This window comes from Esox lucius, chromosome 7 (assembly GCF_011004845.1).
Source record: "Esox lucius isolate fEsoLuc1 chromosome 7, fEsoLuc1.pri, whole genome shotgun sequence".
Taxonomy (NCBI): domain Eukaryota; kingdom Metazoa; phylum Chordata; class Actinopteri; order Esociformes; family Esocidae; genus Esox; species Esox lucius.
The window spans coordinates 28,890,330-28,911,461 of record NC_047575.1 but is presented as its reverse complement, the minus strand read 5'-3'; the positions used below and the strand labels follow the sequence as shown (position 1 = coordinate 28,911,461).

Sequence of the window (21,132 nt, the reverse complement as noted above, 5' to 3'; positions counted from 1 at the left end):
CTCTCACTAAAACGCACAAAAATGTACAAAATGTAAATTATTTTTTATTTAGTGCCATAAAAATATTTTACTTAATAGAAACCACAGTCTTACCAGAATAATATTTCCGTATGTGTAGCTCATTGTTGGAGCGTGGCCTTGCAATGCCAGGATTGTGGGTTTGATTCTCATTGGGGGTCATTACAACACAGTGGCCCTCATTTATCATTCTTGCGTAGAAACAGGCGTATATGTTGGCGTAAGATTTTGCTTACACTCCTCTCATCGCCTGATTTATGAAACTATTTAGAAGAATAATGTCGTTATTATTATTATTTCTATTATTGTCTAAAAGAAGAAGAATGTCATTTTTATTATTTTGTCAGTCTGAATTATATTTTGGTAATTCAAAGCCTTTTATTACTGAACCCAGTCCATGCGCAACTGCCGGGCCTAACCCTGAAACGTCATGTAAAGCGCACAGACTCGCATCTGAAGGAATACATATAAGTCAAATGCTTTGGTAAAGTCACACAAATGAAACCTTGAAGTCCATGTTGCACAAAAATAAACACTGAAGTTTGTAATTATGTTGTTGTTTTTTTTACAGTAGGTCATAATATATCACATCTTTTAGTTTGTCAGTGCGTTAGGATTTTCTTTTCTGCGCTGTTAAGGTTTCATTTCTCTCCGCCATGTCCATGTGCAATATTTTGTTGTCATCCATCCTCCAAAGATCACTCCAAATATAACTATTAATACTGTTTTATTTTCAGTTTACATCTCTGCACTGGCATAATATCAGTGCACGAGGGAACTGCAGCAGGGGCTGAGTATACGGCTACACATTTTTTACTTGAGACAGGTCAAAATAAAAGTCCCGTCTCTTCACACATGCGCACAATTAACTCTTGCACAATTTTGGGTATACAACAGTCAGTATCATAATTAAACAACACAATATAACATAAATGATGAGAACATATAACTCAACATGCGCATTTCCGCACTAACTCAAAACGTGCGTACACCACCTCCTGAGCTGGCGTAGGATTTGAGAGTGCCGTACGCCAACGTCCATATTGATAAATCTCAAAGTCACCGTGGTTTTGGGTGTACGCTGGAAATTTGGTGTACGCACTTTTGATAAATGAGGGCCAGTATGTCCACTAAGCACACCCACTTTGCCATCAACCCATTTGATCAGGAAATTGGCAAATTGAACCTATATCTCTTATATAGTACATTTATCATAGTTGGGTTTTAAACAAATACAACTAAAATATCCAAGCTCCGAATAACATCACTGAAAGTTGACACTTGAGGACTCAAGAGAAAACTTCACTCATTGGCATATGTTGATGAATTTGTTTCTGTACCATTTTTAGCAACTCAGTGTTACTGTTGCAACTAAATGTATATTTTCAACAACTCAATGTTACAGTAAACTTTAACTTTAATTGCTAGCCATTCAATAGCAATACTACTTAAGAGTTCAAAGGTTTTAGAGTAGCCATTCTTGGTTACTTAATATAGGCATGTGTCACGTCCTGGCTGTGCCCCTAGCCATCTCTGCGCTGGGCTCGGGGCATAGCCAGGACAGGACAGGAGGTGGCATCTAGCCACCTCTAATCCTCTTTGGTCTCCCCAATTGGAGGCAGGTGTTGATCATTGCCTCCAATTGGGGACCCCAACGTGGTTTATTTATTTTATTTTTTTTAGACGACCCAGGTCACTGGTTGCTGCGTTTTGTTTGTTTGAATCCTTCTTTATTAAAACATGGATTATTTAAGTTACCTTTACTCTGCGCCTGTGTCCTTCACCCACCACAACCGTGACAGCATGTTTTATTCAGTATGACAGATCCTCCAAAACATATAGAAAAAAAATATGAATAAATGTTTGACCATTTTCCACCCATTTACCACAGTTTTTCAAGTAAATGAACTCCAACCTTTCCGGAATTAGATATTCAAGCTAAATAATTGAATGCTTCCGCAGAATTTTTGTCACCACATTTGATTTTTCATGTTAATTATTCTCAGTTGTAAGTCGTTTGTCCTCAGACATAAACAGTATTTGGTTTTGGGATTAAAAAAATTATTGCATAATATAAGTGGTTCTTCTAAACCAATGCTTGAACATCTGCTATGCAAGATTGCGAAGGGTCTGGAAGTATATATTTCACTGTTATTTTCAAAGCATGTATCAAAAACAATTTGATTCGTTTTTAACTAACTGTAAATAAGCTCAAGCCTCAAATATCTTAAGTTGTCATCTGTTTTTATTGCCCCGTCCTCCTCTGTTTATAACTTAAGGCTCAATACTTTCTCTGACTTCTGTCAGAGGGGCTTAGTTGTCTGTGTTACGTCAACTGTGAGACAAAGCATGAAACGTCAAGTTACAGTAAGCAATAACACTAAAGGACTCTGGAGCAGGCTCACGGTAGAGCATACCTTTCTATTAACTGCAATGACTTTTGTTGTCACTGAAGTGGAGGCTCTTTTATGGACAGCATAAGCACACATGAGAAAAACCAGCAATGCAAGCATGTCATCATCAAAGCTTTTTCTTTGGGAAGAGTGATTCCTATTATTCACACAATGGTACAGTTAACTGCAATGCACAACTGCAATTAAATAGTTAATTATTGCATTTTGGAAACCCTAAATAAATCAATAAATGCCTGATATACAATCTACACTCCCCCCCCAGTTTGAATCAGAATTTTTTTGTGTTCAAGTCAGGGCCCATGCAGCATGATATAATGAATATAGAAATAAACAAATAGTGTGCAACAAAGCACATTCTGTATTCCAGCAACATTGAACACAATAACTATTAAAATGAGTATTAGTGTATAGAACACAGAATGTTGCTGGAAAGATGGACAATATTTGTTTTTATCCATAGAGTTAACTTAAAGTAGCTCCTCTAGTAATGGCAAAATTAATGTAGTAAATCCTATAGTGGCGTACTTTGAGGAGGGACAGTTCCTCTCACTGTGCTGGCTTTCATAGCTCTTAAGAATGGGAACAATTACATTCGACACTGTGGCTATGGATCTGACATTTTGGGGATATTGTTAGAGGTGTGGATTCTGTGAATATTTGGATGACACACTGTGCATTTATATTAGTTTAAAGCTGAATCAATTTGTACAAGATCTCATAATGATTCTGGTATAACAGAACTAGCTCTGTGGGCATTTTACAAGTCTGTCTGTTATGCTATCAGGTTCTGTAACACTACTAATTAATTGGATTCATTTGGCATAGTTTGGCATAGAAATACATTATCCACCACCAACATGTAGCATCAGGAGAGGTAAGGAGTAATAGCTACCAATAAGGAACAGGGGGATTACAAGGTGTTCAGGACAGAAATAAGCAAACTGGAAATGTCATCCAGTACTCTTACGATACGTGCCATGGAACATTTGTGACCACACTGAGTCAGAACTTTGGTTTATAGACTTATCCGAAAGATCCCAACCCACACAGTGCAATATCTCATTCACTGCCCGGGAGCATTGGGATTTGATCTTAAAACTGAATTAGTTAAACCAAAAGAAACTAAAAGAACTGGATGAAATGAATTAACCAAGAACTTTCACATGCAATATATTACAAACATTCTGGATTGCAAAATGGAAAAAAGAAAAAAGCATTACCTGAAGTAACAGACTAAAAATAATCTACTGAAGTAGTTATAAATGTCACATCTCCATCTGTGGCCACTCCTTCCTCTGGCCCATCACAGCCACAGCGTTCAACATCAACACCGGGCTGTTAAACTGCTACTGTTCCCCAGCCCTCTGCACTTGAACATTGCCGCGGACTGTCCTGTCTTATTGTGCACACCCGTTCCCAATTCCCTAATCATTAACTGTATTTATGTTACCTCTGTTTCCCCTGTCCTTTGTCTAGAGTTGGGAATTCTTACACCATGTGTGAGTGTTAGTGTAATTATGATTGGTTAGACTGCAGACAGCTGTTCATTGCCTGTCTTCCGGTATATTCCTGTAACAACCTTGCCTTGCCTAGTCCATTTCTGATACCATTTCCTTAGGTGACCTAATGGATCTCAATTCTATGTGTCCCATGTCCACAGACCAGACCATCTTTTCCAATATTTTACCATGTTAAAGTTTCTTCTTGCAATCCATCACGCCATTCTGGATTGTGTATCATAAGGATCTTGAAGCTCCCTATCTGTAACCTGTCTGCTGATACTAACCTATATATTCTCCCAGGTTCCCCAGTAGTAAAGTCTGCAAGTCTCATCACACACTGATATTATTATTTGAAAGCCATTGCTGGACTTGATTCCAAAACCTAGCCACCACTGGGGAGTACCAGAAGAGATAACTCAAGGATTCTGTTTCATGCCACAAATGCTAAGCATTCTTTCTGTAGCAAGAAATGTATTATATTATTATACTGGGACCTCAAAGATTGGTTCCTCAGTGACTTTTAAATGACATAGCTGTTAATATTTTCAATTTAAAATCTTAGTCATTTTGCAGTTGAAATCATTCCTCTGTTACTCAGACGCACCATTATGCCAAAAACATGTTGAATATTTATTGTGGAACCTTAACTTTCAAAGGATATTCAAAGTTGTTGTTTCATCTTGTTGAATTTGTGTACAGTTAATTATTCTGGCATTTTGAAACTTTATGCAAAGTACAGACTGAGGACAGTGAAGAGCTGTCTGCAGTCGGTACAAAATGCACAGGCCAGTGTAAAGAAATAAATACTCTTGTACTGCAACCCCTGTGCCTGGTTCCTGCCTTTGTGCCATCACCCTGACAACAAGTGATGGCCATATAACTCACTGAATTATACAGAACCAGTCAAAATGAAGGAAGAATGTAAACATTCTTAGCATATTCTGCCAAACCAGTTCGATTATTATTACAATGCTAGCTCAACCCGAAAGCCTTTAGCCAGTACACAATTACTGAGGTAACACATTCCCCATCTAAATATCCATAGTTAAGTTTGCAGATGTCCAACCTTAACAAAAGGAGTTGCTTCAGGGCAACCTGACAAGGCAGTCCACCTGTTCCTGGGCAGCATTGTGCCGAGACTGGACCTTGGGGGATGTCAATGTATAACAAAGGCATTTTGTCCCCTGAGAAGGATGGGCCAGTAAAATAAAGTGGAGTACACAGCCTTTCTCTTTTCTTTAATGACAGCATATCAACAGCTTTGTATCAGAAAAGTTATCTGGACTGTACCTCCGCTGAACTGACGACAGACCCCACGAGCCGGAGCAGACCTGCCTACTATGAGATGTGAGGTTTTGTGTAGTGCCTTGCCATGGCTGTATTCAGCTGAAGCAGCTGATATCCCAGGGGGAGTTACTAACTAAAAGCCTTTTGTAGTTGTTGTTTTGGTAGGGGGAATGGGTAAAGGGGGACAAACTGCTCAAACCTTTCCCCAGTGGTCTGTCTTATGTTGCGTTTTGCTACAGTATGCCCTACTTAAGATGATCCTTGTTGTTTTACCCCTGTAACCCAAAATGTTTCCATGGGGAATAAAAAAGGAAATTGACCACCTCAAATTCAAGTGGAGAGGGAGAGTTAAGATTGTTTTCACAACTTGCTGATTTGTGGAGGAAAAGTATTCAGAAAACAATCCAGACCTGTCTGGCCATGGTACAATAGAATGAAGTAGGTGACAGAACATTAATTTGAGATCCTTTATCAGTAAATGTCACACAGTGTTTTGGAGAGCAACAGAGAGGGAAATATATTGGACATTTTCTACAGATGTTTCCTGTTTTGTCCAGGTAATGAGCCCTACAAACCATTTATATTTTCAAGAGGAACCAGATATTTACAGTATCTCACAAAAGAGAGTACACCCCTCACATTTTTGTAAATATTTGATTATATCTTTTCATGTGACAATACTGAAGAAATGACCCTTTGCTACAATGTAAAGTAGTGAGTATGAATGGGGAGCGTGTACAGCTTGTTTAACAGTGTACATTTGCTGTCCCCTCAAAATAACACAACACATAGCCATTAATGTCTAAACTGCTGGGTACACCCGTAAGTGAAAATGTCCAAACTGGGCCCGAAGTGTCAATATTTTGTGTGGCCACCATCATTTTCCAGCACTGCATTAACCCTCCTGGGTATGAAGTTCACCAGAGCTTCACAGGTTGCCAATGGAGTCCTCTTCCACTCCTCCATGACAACATCACGGAGCTGGTGGATGTTAGAGACCTTGCGCTCCTCCACCTTCCTTTTGAGGATGCCCCACAGATGCTCAATAGGGTTTAGGTCTGGAGACATGCTTGGCCAGTCCATCACCTTTACCCTCAGCTTCTTGTGCAAGGCAGTGGTCATCTTGGAAGTGTGTTTAGGGTCATTATCATGTTGGAATACTGCCCTGCGGCCCAGTCTCTGAAGGGAGGGGATCATGCTCTGCTTCAGTATGTCTACAGTACATGTTGGCATTCATGGTTACCTCAATGAACTGTATCTCCCCAGTGCCGGCAGCACTCATGCACCCCCAGACCATGACACTCCCGCCACCATGCTTGACTGTAGGCAAGACACACTTGTCTTTGTACTCCTCACCTGGTTGCCGCCACACACGCTTGACACCATCTGAACCAAATAAGTTTGGTCTCATCAGACCACAGGACATGGTTCCAGTAATCCATGTCCTTAGCGTGCTTGTCCTCAGCAAATTGTTTGCAGGCTTTCTTGTGCATCATCTTTAGAAGAGGCTTCCTTCTGGGACGACAGCCATGCAGACCAATTTGATGCTGTGTGTGGTGTAAGGTCTGAGCACTGACAGGCTGACCCCCCACCACTTCAACCTCTGCATCAATGCTTGCAGCACTCATATGTCTAATTTCCCAAAGACAACCACTGTATATGACGCTGAGCACGTGCACTCAACTTCTTTGGTCGACCATGGCGAGGCCTGTTCTGAGTGGAACCTGTCCTGTTAATCCGCTGTATGTTCTTGGCCACCGTGTTGCAGCTCAGTTTCAGGGTCTAGGCAATCTTCTTATAGCCTAGGGCATCTTTATGTAGAGCAACAATAATTTTTTTCTGATCCTCAGAGAGTTCTTTGCCATAAGGTGCCATGTTGAACTTCCAGTGACCACTATGAGGGAGTGTGATAGCGATAACACCATATTTAACACACCTGCTCCCCATTCATACTCACTACTTTACATTGTAGCAAAGTGTCATTTCTTCAGTGTTGTCACATGAAAAGATATACTCAAATATTTACAAGAATGTGAGGGGTGTACTCACTTTTGTAATATACTGTATAAGCAAATCACTGGGATGGAAAATGCCATTCTAGGAAATAAGGAAACTTCCATTTGGGTTAATGTGGGTATTTAGCATGTGTATGAGCTTGTGCATTCACTTGTGGTTTTGTGTGTGTGCTGAACTGTTTTTGTACTGCAGAGCTGTGACGATAGACCAAAGGCTGGGGCTGGATCCAGAGTAGAATGGACAGCAGCAGATGCTACCAGCAGCTTGTTGTCAAGGGAAATACCCTTCACACAATCACAGAGATGCAAGAAGCAGAGAACACACAGTGATCCCCCTGCAAGCCTCATGTGTTTGTCTAAAGCTCCTGGGGCCTCACTTAGAGCCATGAACCAGTGTTTAAGAGCCTAGAAGAGGATTTAACTATGGTGGTATTGCGAGTGTCATGACACGGCTGGCCCCCCTTGACTGCTGCCTGTGGAAAAGCTATTTAAGGGAGTATTTTTGTTGTTGCTATATGTAAGTCAGACTGGAAGCGGTTAAATATGACCCATAACTCTGTGTTATATACATAGAGAGAGACAGAGGGAGAAAGAGCAAAAGAGGGAGAGAGAGAGGGAGTTTCTGCACAAGACTTTTACAAATGTTTGAAAGATGGGAAAAACACAATGGCACATTTCCAGGCTAGGATAAAAGTAGGATATATTGCATATAGCTGACGAATTAACACACAGATTATTCCCTGTTAATATGTGCGGAATAGTCGTCAATGCCAAATCTTGCCTTCTTGGGGATCTGGACATTTCTGAATTTCAAAATAAGGTTTGAATGAAGTCTCCAATCATTGATATTTCTATTGAGTGTTACCTTTCAAGAACTCTACTTCTGGTGGATTGATACCTTTTTCTTCTTCAAACACCTTGTATCAGAGAACTATAATGCTAAATTAACTGAACGTCATCTCACCTATTACACTTTTGGGAAGGTGACGACCAACTGTTATGGATTACATTGGTTTTAAATGACATACCCAACCAGGGATGTCTTGGTTGTGTGTTGTGTATCTTATGTCCGTAAACTCCAAAAGGCAGGCAGCAATTTTCCTTTGAAGAACAACAAACATGATCATGGATGCTCACCTTCGCTTTGTTGATGGTACAGTGCAGAGCATTATTCTCCTGGTCATAAAGTAGACTGAAGTCCAGGGTCCCCAACGTGGCTGTGGGACAGGGGAGAAATCACAAATTGTCAGACATGATTCAAGCCAGATGCTTAACACAATGGATGGGGAGAAAAGGTGAGTGAGAAAGAGGGATGGGAGGAGAGAGAGTAAAACAAAAACCAGACATCAGAGTAGACATGCCTTCAGTTACATGTTAACAGGACAAATTGAGGCTACTAACAAGACCCACTAGCAAAAAAAACAAGACGCCTATCGTTGCTTCCTCAAATCGAGCAAAACACACTCCAAATCCCCTGCTACATTTGTTCACACCTGGAAATAAACAATGATCTGAAACCGGAGAGCCCATCCTACACCATCTGTAGGGTAGACTCATCCAAATAAAAGCCTGTTGCACAGCTTAGCAAAGCACCTGAAACAGCACTGCATCCTGCCACGTCTCGTCAGAGAGACGGTCCTCTGTTGGGGGTAGAGGTGTACATGAAAGACCTTGATTCTCCCCTATTTGTCTTCTTGCTGACATCTGGAGGGTGTGTTAATTCAATAAACATTGCAGCACGTTTGGCCAAAGAGGTTTGTGTGTGTGTGTGTGTGTGTGTGTGTGCATCTGAGTGCATTTGTGTGTGATGTCATGTGGAAAAGCACCAGAGGACACCTGAGAGATTAAACCTGGTTTGTTTTCGATTACCAAGATTGGCGCCTGAACCGTGACTTTAATCTCTAATACATTCATGAGATACTGGGGGACAGCGTTCAGCGGAGGCCACGCCTTCGCCCCCTCCATCAACCCACCAATCATTTTTGGGCTTCTTGGTTGCCTTGTAGCATGTAGCTTGAATCAAATCCATTACTCCGTGTTGTGTCATTATTCATGTGCTATATAAATGAACATATCCCTGCAGCATTATCCCAGCAGCAATCACGCAAAGTGAGAGAGCAAGAAATGGCTGCTAATAAAGCAATTCCACATAATTCAGGGGGGCATGCAACTGTATTGTTTCCACTCTCTCTTTCTAAACATAATCTGGGACTTTTTTTATTGCAAAGCTTTGAATTGGTTTCCTCAAAGGCTGGAAATTCCCAGGGCAAAATCCTAGCCCCAGTATGTCTTTCATCTGTCTGGAATTGAGGACTGTCTGGTCTCTTAGGTCTTTAGATGTGTCACTACCTCATGTTCTACATGTTCAACAGTTATATTACTTTCACACCCAAGGCTTTCCTTTTTCATATTATTGTAAATAGCAGAATACCTATACTGATCTAGCTTAGCAGCCAGTGTTTTGTCAAGTGGTATAATAGCAACCTTTACCTATTGCAACATCCAGACTAACACACAACTAACAAGTGGGAAATCACAGGGTGGATGCATGTATATCTTTAAAATGCAGCCAGTCAAAACATTACAGTCTGCTGATCGAATCCATGTCCACAGAGGTTGCTACAAACGTTTTCAAAGCAACAAAGCATGGAGAGACTCATTGGTGTGAAATAAAATAATATCTACAGCAGCAATTAGAAATCTGGCTATAAGGACAGCCAGAAATGAAGGCAAATGTCAACAATACAAAGTGTGGGTCATTCAGAGCAAGAGCTGGAGAATGCATAATTATTATTGAACACAGTCTAATTCATCAGCTACGACGGGCAGCAGCTATGGTCCAGCTGTCTTCTTGCATCTTACCCAGTATTTCTCTTTGAGTGCATATACAGCTTCAAATAGGCTTTCAGGTTTTTGGTCAATTTTAGAGTGCCGGGCATTCTACAGTGCCATGTAACTCAGAATGTCTATATTTTTCTACCTGTTTTACTCATTGGAAAGCTATTTGTGGGATATTGGCGATTGCCTTTCAATTGTCAGGAAAACAGAAGATTACAAGATATCTTTTAAAACACATTAAATAGCTTCACAAATATATAACCCACTACAATTTTGTTTAAGTGAAATATTATGAATAGTTACGCATTTCTATATAAATGGTAAACCTGTAAATCAATGATGGACATACATTTTCTGATTTTCAAGCAGACTTAAAGGACCTAATGGACTGGGATTGGCACACTCAATAGTTCAGAGGGTGTTTGGCATTACAGTAGTGTTATCTTTTTACAGAGGCTGGGAGTGGAGTAATGGTCCAGTAATCAATAATATCTAGAGATGTGCATTAGAATTTGCCTGTATTGGAGGCTGGTAAGAAATAAGCTATTACTTCTGAAAGCATGAGAGTGACCCAGCTGTGATATGGGAAAATATTTTTGTGTTCAAATGAGACCAAGATAGAGATTTTTGCCCAAAAAACACAAAGCACTGTGTGTGGCTGAAACCTGTAGCCTGAGAGCACAAGGCCAACATTGGAGTAGCTTCAGAAGAAAAAGAAGAATATCCCACAGTGGCCCAGTCAAAGTTCTGATGTGATTGCCACTGAAAATAAGTGCTAGAATTTGAAAATGTGGGGTGTGAAGACATACACAATCAATACATCATATTGTTTAGACTGTGCACTGTTTCTATTCAAGGTATTTGTTACATAAATTATTTACAATAGAGTACACATTTCAAAGAAAGGCTCATTTGCAGGCCCACCTCCTAAAATAAAACATCAGTAAGTGAATAACAGCAATTCTAATAGCATGAATAAAAACATTGAATAAAAATGATTTCCTCTCGGCATAAAGAGAAACCTGAGAGAGAGAGCACGGGCCAAGAGAAATCTGCTGGTGTGTTACACTCGCCTGATGAGCCAAAGTCTTCGTTAAAAGCTTTCGGTGTGCTCTGCAACATTACCTCCCTTCCCGGCGCATTTCCTGGTGATGCACTGAGTGAGGCATCCCAAAGGTTAAGAGGCAGCATTAGAGAGCCCATGAAGAAAAGCAGCATTCTTGGCCAAAAACAGAAACAGCAGTCCAAGCACTTCATTATGTTGTTGACAAAAGGCCAACATTGTTAACTTACAGGCCTATTGGGGATTGAGGGCTAAATTAAGGGAAATCAAGTTACATTTTAATTAATACATTCTTAATTAAGGCAATAGGGATCGCATCAAGGGTCTTCTTCATCGAATCTAAGTGCCTGGAAGATTCTTCCTTGATCACCAATAAATGTATAAAGCTATTACCATAAAAATATTTCTTTCATGCATCACGTAAGTCATGAAGTAAACATAACCTGGTTATCTCCATGGTGATCGAGGAGAGCAAGAAAATGAAGAGTAAAAACAGGCACACTTGTCATTAGTGGTAGAAAACGGATCACAGCAAGCTCAGATTTATGTATTTTTGTCATTATTAACAGCATACATTCAGTACCTATGTTACTTTATATACAGTGGGAAGAACAAGTATTTGATAAACTGCCGATTTTGCAGGTTTTCCCACTTACAAAGCATGTAGAAGTCTGTAATTGTTATCATAGGTACTCTTCTGTCACTCACTCTTCTGTGAGTGACGGAATCTAAAACAAAAATCCTGAAAATCACATTGTATGATTTTAAGTAATTAATTTGCATTTTATTGCATGACATAAGTATTTGATACATCAGAAAAGCAGACTTAATATTTGGTACAGAAACCTTTCTTTGCAATTACAGACATCATACGTTTCCTGTAGTTCTTGACAAGGTTTGCACACACTGCAGCAGGGATTTTGGCCCACTCCTCCATACAGACCTTCTCTATTGTCGCTGGGCAATACAGAATTTCAGCTCCCTCCAAAGATTTTCTATTGGGTTCAGGTCTGGAGACTGGCTAGGCCACTCCATGACATTGAGATGCTTCTTACGGAGCCACTCCTTAGTTGCCCTGGCTGTGTGTTTCGGGTCGTTGTCATGCTGGAAGACCCAGCCACGACCCATCTTCAATGCTCTTACTGAGGGAAGGAGGTTGTTGGCAAAGATCTTGCGATACATGGCCCCATCCATCCTCCCCTCAATACGGTGCAGTCGTCTTGTCCCCTTTGCAGAAAAGCATCCCCAAAGAATGATGTTTCCACCTCCATGCTTCACGGTTGGGATGTTGTTCTTGGGTTGTACTACTACCTCCAAACACGGCGAGTGGAGTTTAGACCAAAAAGCTCTATTTTTGTCTCATCAGACCACATGACCTTCTCCCATTCCTCCTCTGGATAATCGAGATGATCATTGGCAAACTTCAGACGGGCCTGGACATGCGCTGGCTTGAGCAGGGGGACCTTGCATGCGCTGCAGGATTTTAATCCATGACGGCGTAGTGTGTTACTAATGGTTTTCTTTGAGATCTTGCATGGAGCCCCAGACCGAGGGAGATTGACCATCATCTTGAAATTCTTCCATTTTCTAATAATTGTGCCAACAGTTGTTGCCTTCTAACCAAGCTGCTTGCCTATTGTCTTGTAGCCCATCCCAGCCTTGTGCAGGTCTACAATTTTATCCCTGATGTCCTTACACAGCTCTCTGGTCTTGGCCATTGTTGAGAGTTTGGAGTCTGATTGAGTGTGTGGACAGGTGTCTTTTATACAGGTAACAAGTTCAAACAGGTGCAGTTAATACAGGTAATGAGTGGAGAACAGGAGAGCTTCTTAAAGAAAAACTAACAGGTCTGTGAGAGCCATAAATCTTACTGGTTGGTAGGTGATCAAATACTTATGTCATGCAAGAAAATGCAAATTAATTATTTAAAAATCATACAATGTGATTTTCTGGATTTTTTAGATTCCATCTCTCACAGTTGAAGTGTACCTATGATAAAAATGACAGACCTCTACATGCTTTGTAAGTAGGAAAAACTGCAAAATCGACAATATATCAAAAGCCATAAAGGCACAAAGAGAGTAATGCCTTGTCTGGATTAAAATGGTGGCTAGGCAACATTTTCGCATCCAATTCATTTTAAATTGGGTCACATGACTATGTGCGCAGGGCAGTGTTGGATACCGAGCGGCGCTAAGCAAGCATAGGAGGCAATGAAAAATAGAGCCACTGGATATATTATGCAAATGTGAGACAAATTTCCCTTGCCGGCTATGGCCACCTACAGCCAATCAGAAAGGGCGGGTTTGTAAAATTTCTGATAGCTAACGCTAGCATCGCACAGAGTGCTTCGCTTGTAGCATACTTGTGGGTGTGTCTGTGGGCGAACTAGCGTCATAACAGCAGGTAAGCTGTGTACTAACGTTTGAGCATAGCAAATTTGTATGAAGGAACGTCAGATTATCATGGGTATGGGTATGATGTCATTACATTGTGTATACTAATGGAGGAAGAAGAGTTAACGTTACAACTTTATCTCAGGGTCCGTGTAATTTTGTCAAGATATAACACTAGGTTCAAGCATAGATATAGAAAACAAAAGTGTATTTGCTTTGACTACATGTTGAAAAAGCGCTCTAGTCTGATTATGCTTGCACTAATTATGTAAAAGTACTTTCGCAAAGACTGAAATACAATTTAATTGCATTTTGTTTCACAATTAAAATTGTTTGATAACATACAACTGAAATATATTAATTTGAAGACTGAAGTGCTTCTAAAAATAGTTGCCTGCCATGAGTTTTTGTTTGAGTAGCCATTGCTTGGCTATATGTGATATAGTAGAGGGCCATCATTAGGAGGTTGATGGTTGAGAATGCTGCTTATTGCAGTTACAATATAGTTGATCTGACCTCTACATGTTACAAAGTGAAACAGGACACTCTTTTGCACAAGTTTATACAGGATTACCATTTATGCATTTTCCATAGATTCAACATATTACACAAATGTGAACATGCTGTGTAAAGTTCATTGTGTGGTGGACCTGTGAGCAACAATTTCAATGTCAGCTAGACTGTTCTGAAGGTCCTTTGCCAAGACCTGTGGGTTCTGCTGTGTAGATCTGACCAGTTTTCATGCAAATCATTGTGACTTCGACTTGCACTATTCAACTTAAGAGCAATGTTCTATAAAGTTGAAATTGGTTACTGTGTTGAATTTTCTATAGCCTGCACCATGTAGAGATCTGTTTACAGAAATATAAGTACATTTTATAATTCTAGAGTAATGACGTGGTTATGGACTTAAAACATTAAGTGATACATGTCTTGGAATTGATCATCTGAGGTCTACTTTAACCGTTATCATAAAGGTTGATTCAATAGCATAAATTACAAGTAGAACGGGTTCAAAAAAGCACAACAGACATTATTGAAACTCAAATAATCTAGTCCAAAATCTTTAAGTTAATGGCATAACCTAAAAATACACAGTTAAATGATTTGCCAGTTAGACAATTAAACATTTAATCACCCCATCAAATATCAAAACATTACATTCCAACACTGACAAAACTAACCTGTTTATTTATGTATTGTGTACAGAAGCTTTGCCCAGATTCTGTAGGCTTTGGTTACATCCTATCATCTTATATGGCTAGATAAACACTTCGAAAAACTATTTCCTGTTTACTCTTGCTAAACAACTGATGTTTCTTTTCTCTTTGTCTCATCAAACTATATTGTGTTTTCTGGATCTTGTAATTTTTGTGGAAACCAGCATTGTTGATGGTTTAAGGATAGCTAATAGGTATCTTTATCAACAAAAACAATTAACAGAGAAGCTCATTATTTACATTAAGCCCTCTTTTGTCCATTTCATCCATGAATGTTTCAGTGTCTTCAAAATTATTAAACAAAAACATGAATGGGGAGAGAGCTACTTGTTCTTCCTCTAGAGTTGAGGCCTCTCTGAGCATCTGCAGAGCACCCTGTATTTCCTCATCATTCAGGGTTGAGGACTTGTACCCGGTCTCAGAAGAGGCCCATGTTGGCATTTACCCAGGCAACAGCATCCCCCAGCTCAACAACGCATCTTGGCAACTGAAATTAAATATCACAACAAGCGCATAGAAGCAGAGGTGTACAAAGTAAAAGTGCTTAACTGGGTTCAGCTGCGTTCACCACTTTAGGGAAGTATCTAATTAAGATCTAAGGGAGTTCAAAACAAACCAGTGATCAATTAAATAAAATTGTAAATGTAAATTATGAATTAAGGTCACTGGTTAGTTAACTCTGTTTAGGTAATTTAGCTCATCCTTCCCAAAAGGGATGAACACAGCCGAGTACTTCTACTTTTTTACACCTCTGCATAGAAGATGGCCATGAAAAAATTATTATTTTGTTTACATCTCTAAATAATGAATAGCATAGTGTATATGAAACTACAAAATAAACTGAACTTGCCTGCTTGCCTATATTGACAGGTGGATCAGTGTCACCATGCATCTTTAGCAATAACATATCCCAATTGACAAGAGCTGGCTAACAAGTAGCCTACCGGTGCTGTAAGGGTTGTAGTGGTTTCTGTGTTCCGTAACTAGCAAGCTATTCCAATCTCAGATTCAAGTAGATAAGCGATCTATGTGAACAAGTCACCTATCCCTAAATATAGTATAGCTAGAGGTCATATGGAAGCACTTACTCTGAATCAGAGGAGGGTGAACTACAATCCACGGCTTTTAGTTAAAAAATATTCCTTTCAAAACTTGCTAAAACTTTTACAATTCAATAGCTCCTCCAGAAAGAGTGCCATGACAATAAAAAGTGCATATTCAGAATTGGGTGTGGATGGAATACAACTAAAATGTCATAATCGTGACATCCCTATTGACAACGATACACTAGACTGTATTCAGTATTTGTAGTTAGACATTCCAGCATTTAGAAGTGCATCCAGACCAAATAAAACAAGTAAAAAGCCTGATGTTGGAATACCATTACATGACTATCTAAAAAGGTTTCCCACTGACCATCTCATAAGACCTGATTTTCACCTGATTTCATTGATTCATCTTTGACATTCTGCTAATTTGACAGTATTTAAAGGCATTTGTGCCCGTATTCTCTGGGTGAAGATGTCCCATTTAAAAGAAAGTTGAGCATTTCTGGGTCTTTTCACATATAGTCCTTAAAAATAATAATAATAATAATATTATATATTATATTATATTATATATATATATATATATATATATATATATATATATATATATATATATGTTAGCTACAGAAGAAAACAGAATTTTATATTTAAATTGTTTACTCTATGTTTAGTTCTTCAGCAATGAAAATGTGTAACAACAAACCTAATATTAGTTGTTATATTAGTTGTTATACTTGAACCAATTGTTCTTTGCAGAACTCAGTAACTGTGGGGGCTGTGCTCTGTCACACACTGTGATTCCCTGCATTCTATAACAGTAGCACTCACAGAGAGTAAGTCAGAACAATCCCTCTCATCTCTGTGTGTCACTGTAGATGTGGCTGTTTGTAGCTTGTCAGCTAAACCTTATATCTATTGGCATGCATAGTGAATGGCCCATGGTAGAAAGTATGACCCTTACATGCACACCTTGTCACTTCATTGTAACCATCACAAATCCACATAATAACTCTTATCAAATATGTAAAAGTAAGAAAGCCTCTCTTTTATTGACACTTAAAGCCAACCACAATTGGACTGGCATCGTTTGGCTAGCTCAGTTTGTGCTTCCACTGCCTTCAGAATTGAGAAACCATGTCACATTGCTAAGTAACTGAGCGTGCAGCTAGATTGTTTATGTTGCAAGATGTTTAGAAGGCTAGATTTAAGTCATTGGAGAATGTCATCTATCAATTTTGAAATAACCTAAAGTGCTTCAAAAAAAAATTTGGGCAGAGACAAGGCTTACTTCAAAGTAAACAGGAAGGGGAGAAATTGAAAAATAATAGATGAATAGCCGGTTTACTGAGTAAACTGGTTTAATAGTTGTACTCGGTAAGCCACATTAGAGGTCATCCTCCTTTGTTAATTAGTAACAACAGAGAGATATACAGCTGTTTTCAATGTCACTCACTCCAAAGGAATCTCGCCTCATTAGGAAATGTGTGTGTATGTTGAGACAATTATGTATGGTGCAAACATGGGATATGTTAATTTGCAGATAGTGAAATAAAGCTGGAAAAACATAATGTACACTTGACAAGTAACATAACCTGTGATAATGAAATGAATAATCACATAAGTTACTGAAGGTGAACCACAACGTCTATATATTCCTACCTGAATATGTTGGCGAGATGTTACACCCAAGAGAAATGTCCACTCTCAATAAATAGACTTCACTCTTATTATAACAACATTACTGAAGGATCCCTTACCATTTCACATTAAAACTAGACTTCTTAAATAGTCATTTCAAATAATTAATTGTAATGGTTCATCAAAGAACCATCAAATGAACCCCAAAACATTGCCCAAAGAACCATTAAAAGGGGGCTCTATGGACTTTTAGGGATTTCCCATAGTTTAAGACTGTGGACTTAAAGTGTGGAGTGAAAAAGGCATGCTTGAACCTACAATGCGATTAATGCATGGGCTTACCGTCGCTGAATTCCGTGGGTCCACAGTTTTAAAATGTGTGTTTCAATTCAAAAGAATGGGTAAGTGTGTCTAGAATGTCGACTGGTACAGTACATACTTGTGTGTATATACATAGAAATGAATTGTATTACTAGATCCCACAGTTGGGAAGTTTGCAGTTTGGGAAACGAGCCATAAGTAGAACAATGTGGTTGTTGCATAGTGACCATAAAGTACAGTATACTCTGTAAAAGGGTTCCCTTCTAAAGGGGTTATGAAATCAATTTGACTGTTAAACTCATGGGAACACTATCAATGTCTGCCAGTTCTGGCTTGAATGTGAACTGCTATTTAGGGACCATCTAGGGATTATATTTTCAATGCTTGGTTGAGACTGTAAGTTTGTCTTTCCAGTGTTCCAAAATTAAATATATGCGTAGGCAATTCATAATGGGCAAACCGCGGTAATATTTTTGTTGAGATTATTTTTCCAATTTACTGTTGACTAGCCTAGGATAAACCATTATCATGAAGTACCACTGGAAAGTCTATGCAATATCCTACTGTAGCCAATAGGATATAGAGAATTCCTACTTATATCGTACAATCTGTGTGTCTCTTCACAGGCCATTGTCTGAATTCAAGTATTTCTTCAGAAATCTCAGTTTCTCATTTAGATAATCTGAGTGGTTTAAAATCAAAACAATATCCTGTTATTACTTCTGTCATTTAAATTATGTGGAATTGCATGAAATACCAATTCAGTTCACAGGTTTGGGCATCTCTGCTCAGATTGCTGCCCCTGCGACCCGGCCCCGAATAAGCGGAAGATGATGATGATGAGGTTTGAGCATAATTTACATAGAGGGAATTGGGAGACATATGGAAGAAATGCCTCCATTGATGAGACCTATTGATTAGGGTCCACACAGGTCCACCAAAGGTCACCAATTAGAATGCATGCATTTTTAAAACCAATAACTTGATTACACTGACACACAAGCACGTCTCATTTTATTTGTGTGTATACTTGGAAATCATCAAAGAGAGATGTGCTAGTGTAACACTAAAGGCCTTATTCTACAATATCTTTCCCAAATGTATTAAAAACACTCATGCTGCTACATCTTATATGTAAAACAGAAAATTGCCATCTCAAGGAGCAGCCTTCCAAGATAGTGTGACGCCACGGGCGGAAATCGCGGGGGACCGACGGACGGACAGACATGACCCCCCCATCCTGGGGTAAATTATGATTTGCCCCCCACAATATATAAATGTAAACATAACTATGTAATTTCAATAATAGTAATAAGAAGCTGCCCCCCAGCCCTCAGCAGTGGCACATGTTGCGGGAATCTGACAGTCTGTTGTTGGTGGTTGACATTCAGTAAGTAGTTCAAACAAATGATATGTTAGACATTTCTTTACTTCTATCACTCAGTACAATAAAAAAATATTCTTACCGTCACCAGCCTTCATTTTCTCTGCATTGAATGACGTTATGTTAGCTAGCGGTTAGCTGATGTTTGCTAGCAAGCTACAGTAACATCGACCAGCTTTTGCAGCTGTTTCAATCGAGTCAATGAGAGAAGCTTGTAGTGTAGGGTATGTAGTGTTCCTTAGCTGGCAAGGTGACAGTGTTTGTGTCTACCTTCTGAAAGGCACTCAATGCATGTAGCTAATGTGAGCTTAATCCAGTAAGTTTGTTTTATGTTGGTAGGGTTCACACACACAATAGCTATATTTGCAGAGCTACAGTAGCAAGCAAGCCGATGTTGTAAACAAAACTAATTTTGGTGTCGCCTGCTCTAGAGAACATTTTATGTAATTGTCCCCTCCAAACCTGATATCAGATTTTTGTCCCTGTGTGACGCCACAGTGTTTTCCAAAGAAAGGAGAACCTTTCAGAGTTTGACAGGTGACAAGTACATTCATTCAGGCAAGAAAACAATAAAGGATAACCAAAAGTATTACTTTAAGGAAAGAGAAAGGGAATTTTCATAACATACAGTTGTGCTCAAAAGTTTGCACATCCTTGGAGAATTGGTAATATACACTCACCTAAAGGATTATTAGGAACACCTGTTCAATTTCTCATTAATGCAATTATCTAATCAACCAATCACATGGCAGTTGCTTCAATGAATTCATGGGTGTGGTCCTGGTCAAGACAATCTCCTGAACTCCAAACTGAATGTCAGAATGGGAAAGAAAGGTGATTTAAGCAATTCTGAGCGTGGCTCAAAGAATGGTGTGAAAAGGGAAAAACATCCAGTATGCGGCATCCCTGTGGGCGAAAATGAGGTCAGAGGAGAATGGGCCAACTGATTCAAGCTGATAGAAGAGCAACTTTGACTGAAATAACCACTTGTTACAACCGAGGTATGCAGCAAAGCATTTGTGAAGCCACAACACGCACAACCTTGAGGCGGATGGGCTACAACAGCAGAAGACCCAACCGGGTACCACTCTTCTCCACTACAACAAGGAAAAAGAGGCTACAATTTGCACAAGCTCACCAAAATTGGACAGTTGAAGACTGGAAGAATGTTGCCTGGACTGATGAGTCTCGATTTCTGTTGAGACATTCAGATGGTAGAGTCAGAATTTGGAGTAAACAGAATGAGAACATGGATCCATCATGCCTTGTTACCACTGTGCAGGCTGGAGGTGGTGGTGTAATGGTGTGGGGGATGTTTTCCTGGCACACTTTAGGCCCCTTAGTGCCAATTGGGCATCGTTTACATGCCACAGCCTACCTGAGCATTGTTTCTGACCATGTCCATCCCTTTATGACCACCATGTACCCATCCTCTGATGGCTACTTCCAGCAGGATAATGCACCATGTCACAAAACTCAAATCATTTCAAATTGGTTTCTTGAACATGACAATGAGTTCACTGTACTGAAATGGCTCCCACAGTGTATCCCGGCAGTGTATCAAATACTTGTTCTCCCCATTGTACCATTTGTAAAGAAAATGAGTGAGCAGGCAATACACGTCTTTTATTTCTTATGGGAATTACATTCAACCGGACGTCATAACAGAATGGCACAATCATAGAACAAAACATGGAAGCAAAGAAAAAAAATTACTGACCCCTGTTCAAAAGTCTGCATACCCTTAGTTCTTACTGTGTATTGCCCTCTTCCGCAAAAGTCAGCGTGCATTCTTTTGTAATAGTTGTCTATGAGGCCCCGCATTCTTGCAGGTGGTATAGCTGCCCATTCATCTTAGCAAAATGCTTCCAAGGTCATGCAGTCTTTGGTCGTCTTGCATGAACCGCATGTTTGAGATCTCCCCAGAGTGGCTCAATGATATTATGGTCAGGAGACTGTTATGCCCACTCCAGAACCTTCACCTTTT

The 21,132-nt window shown here is 39.6% G+C and overlaps 1 protein-coding gene across 2 annotated transcripts in view; it reads right to left on the bottom strand.

The window, feature by feature from the left end:
* The window catches only part of LOC117592724 (double C2-like domain-containing protein beta), a 118,519-nt gene that overhangs the window by 61,070 nt on the left and 36,317 nt on the right, over nucleotides 1–21,132 (bottom strand). For both annotated transcript variants that reach the window (XM_034293315.1, XM_010870333.3), the window contains exon 2: nucleotides 8,374–8,453. In XM_034293315.1, coding sequence (XP_034149206.1) covers nucleotides 8,374–8,453 — 80 coding nt within the window. The remainder of the gene's footprint in view (nucleotides 1–8,373; nucleotides 8,454–21,132) is intronic.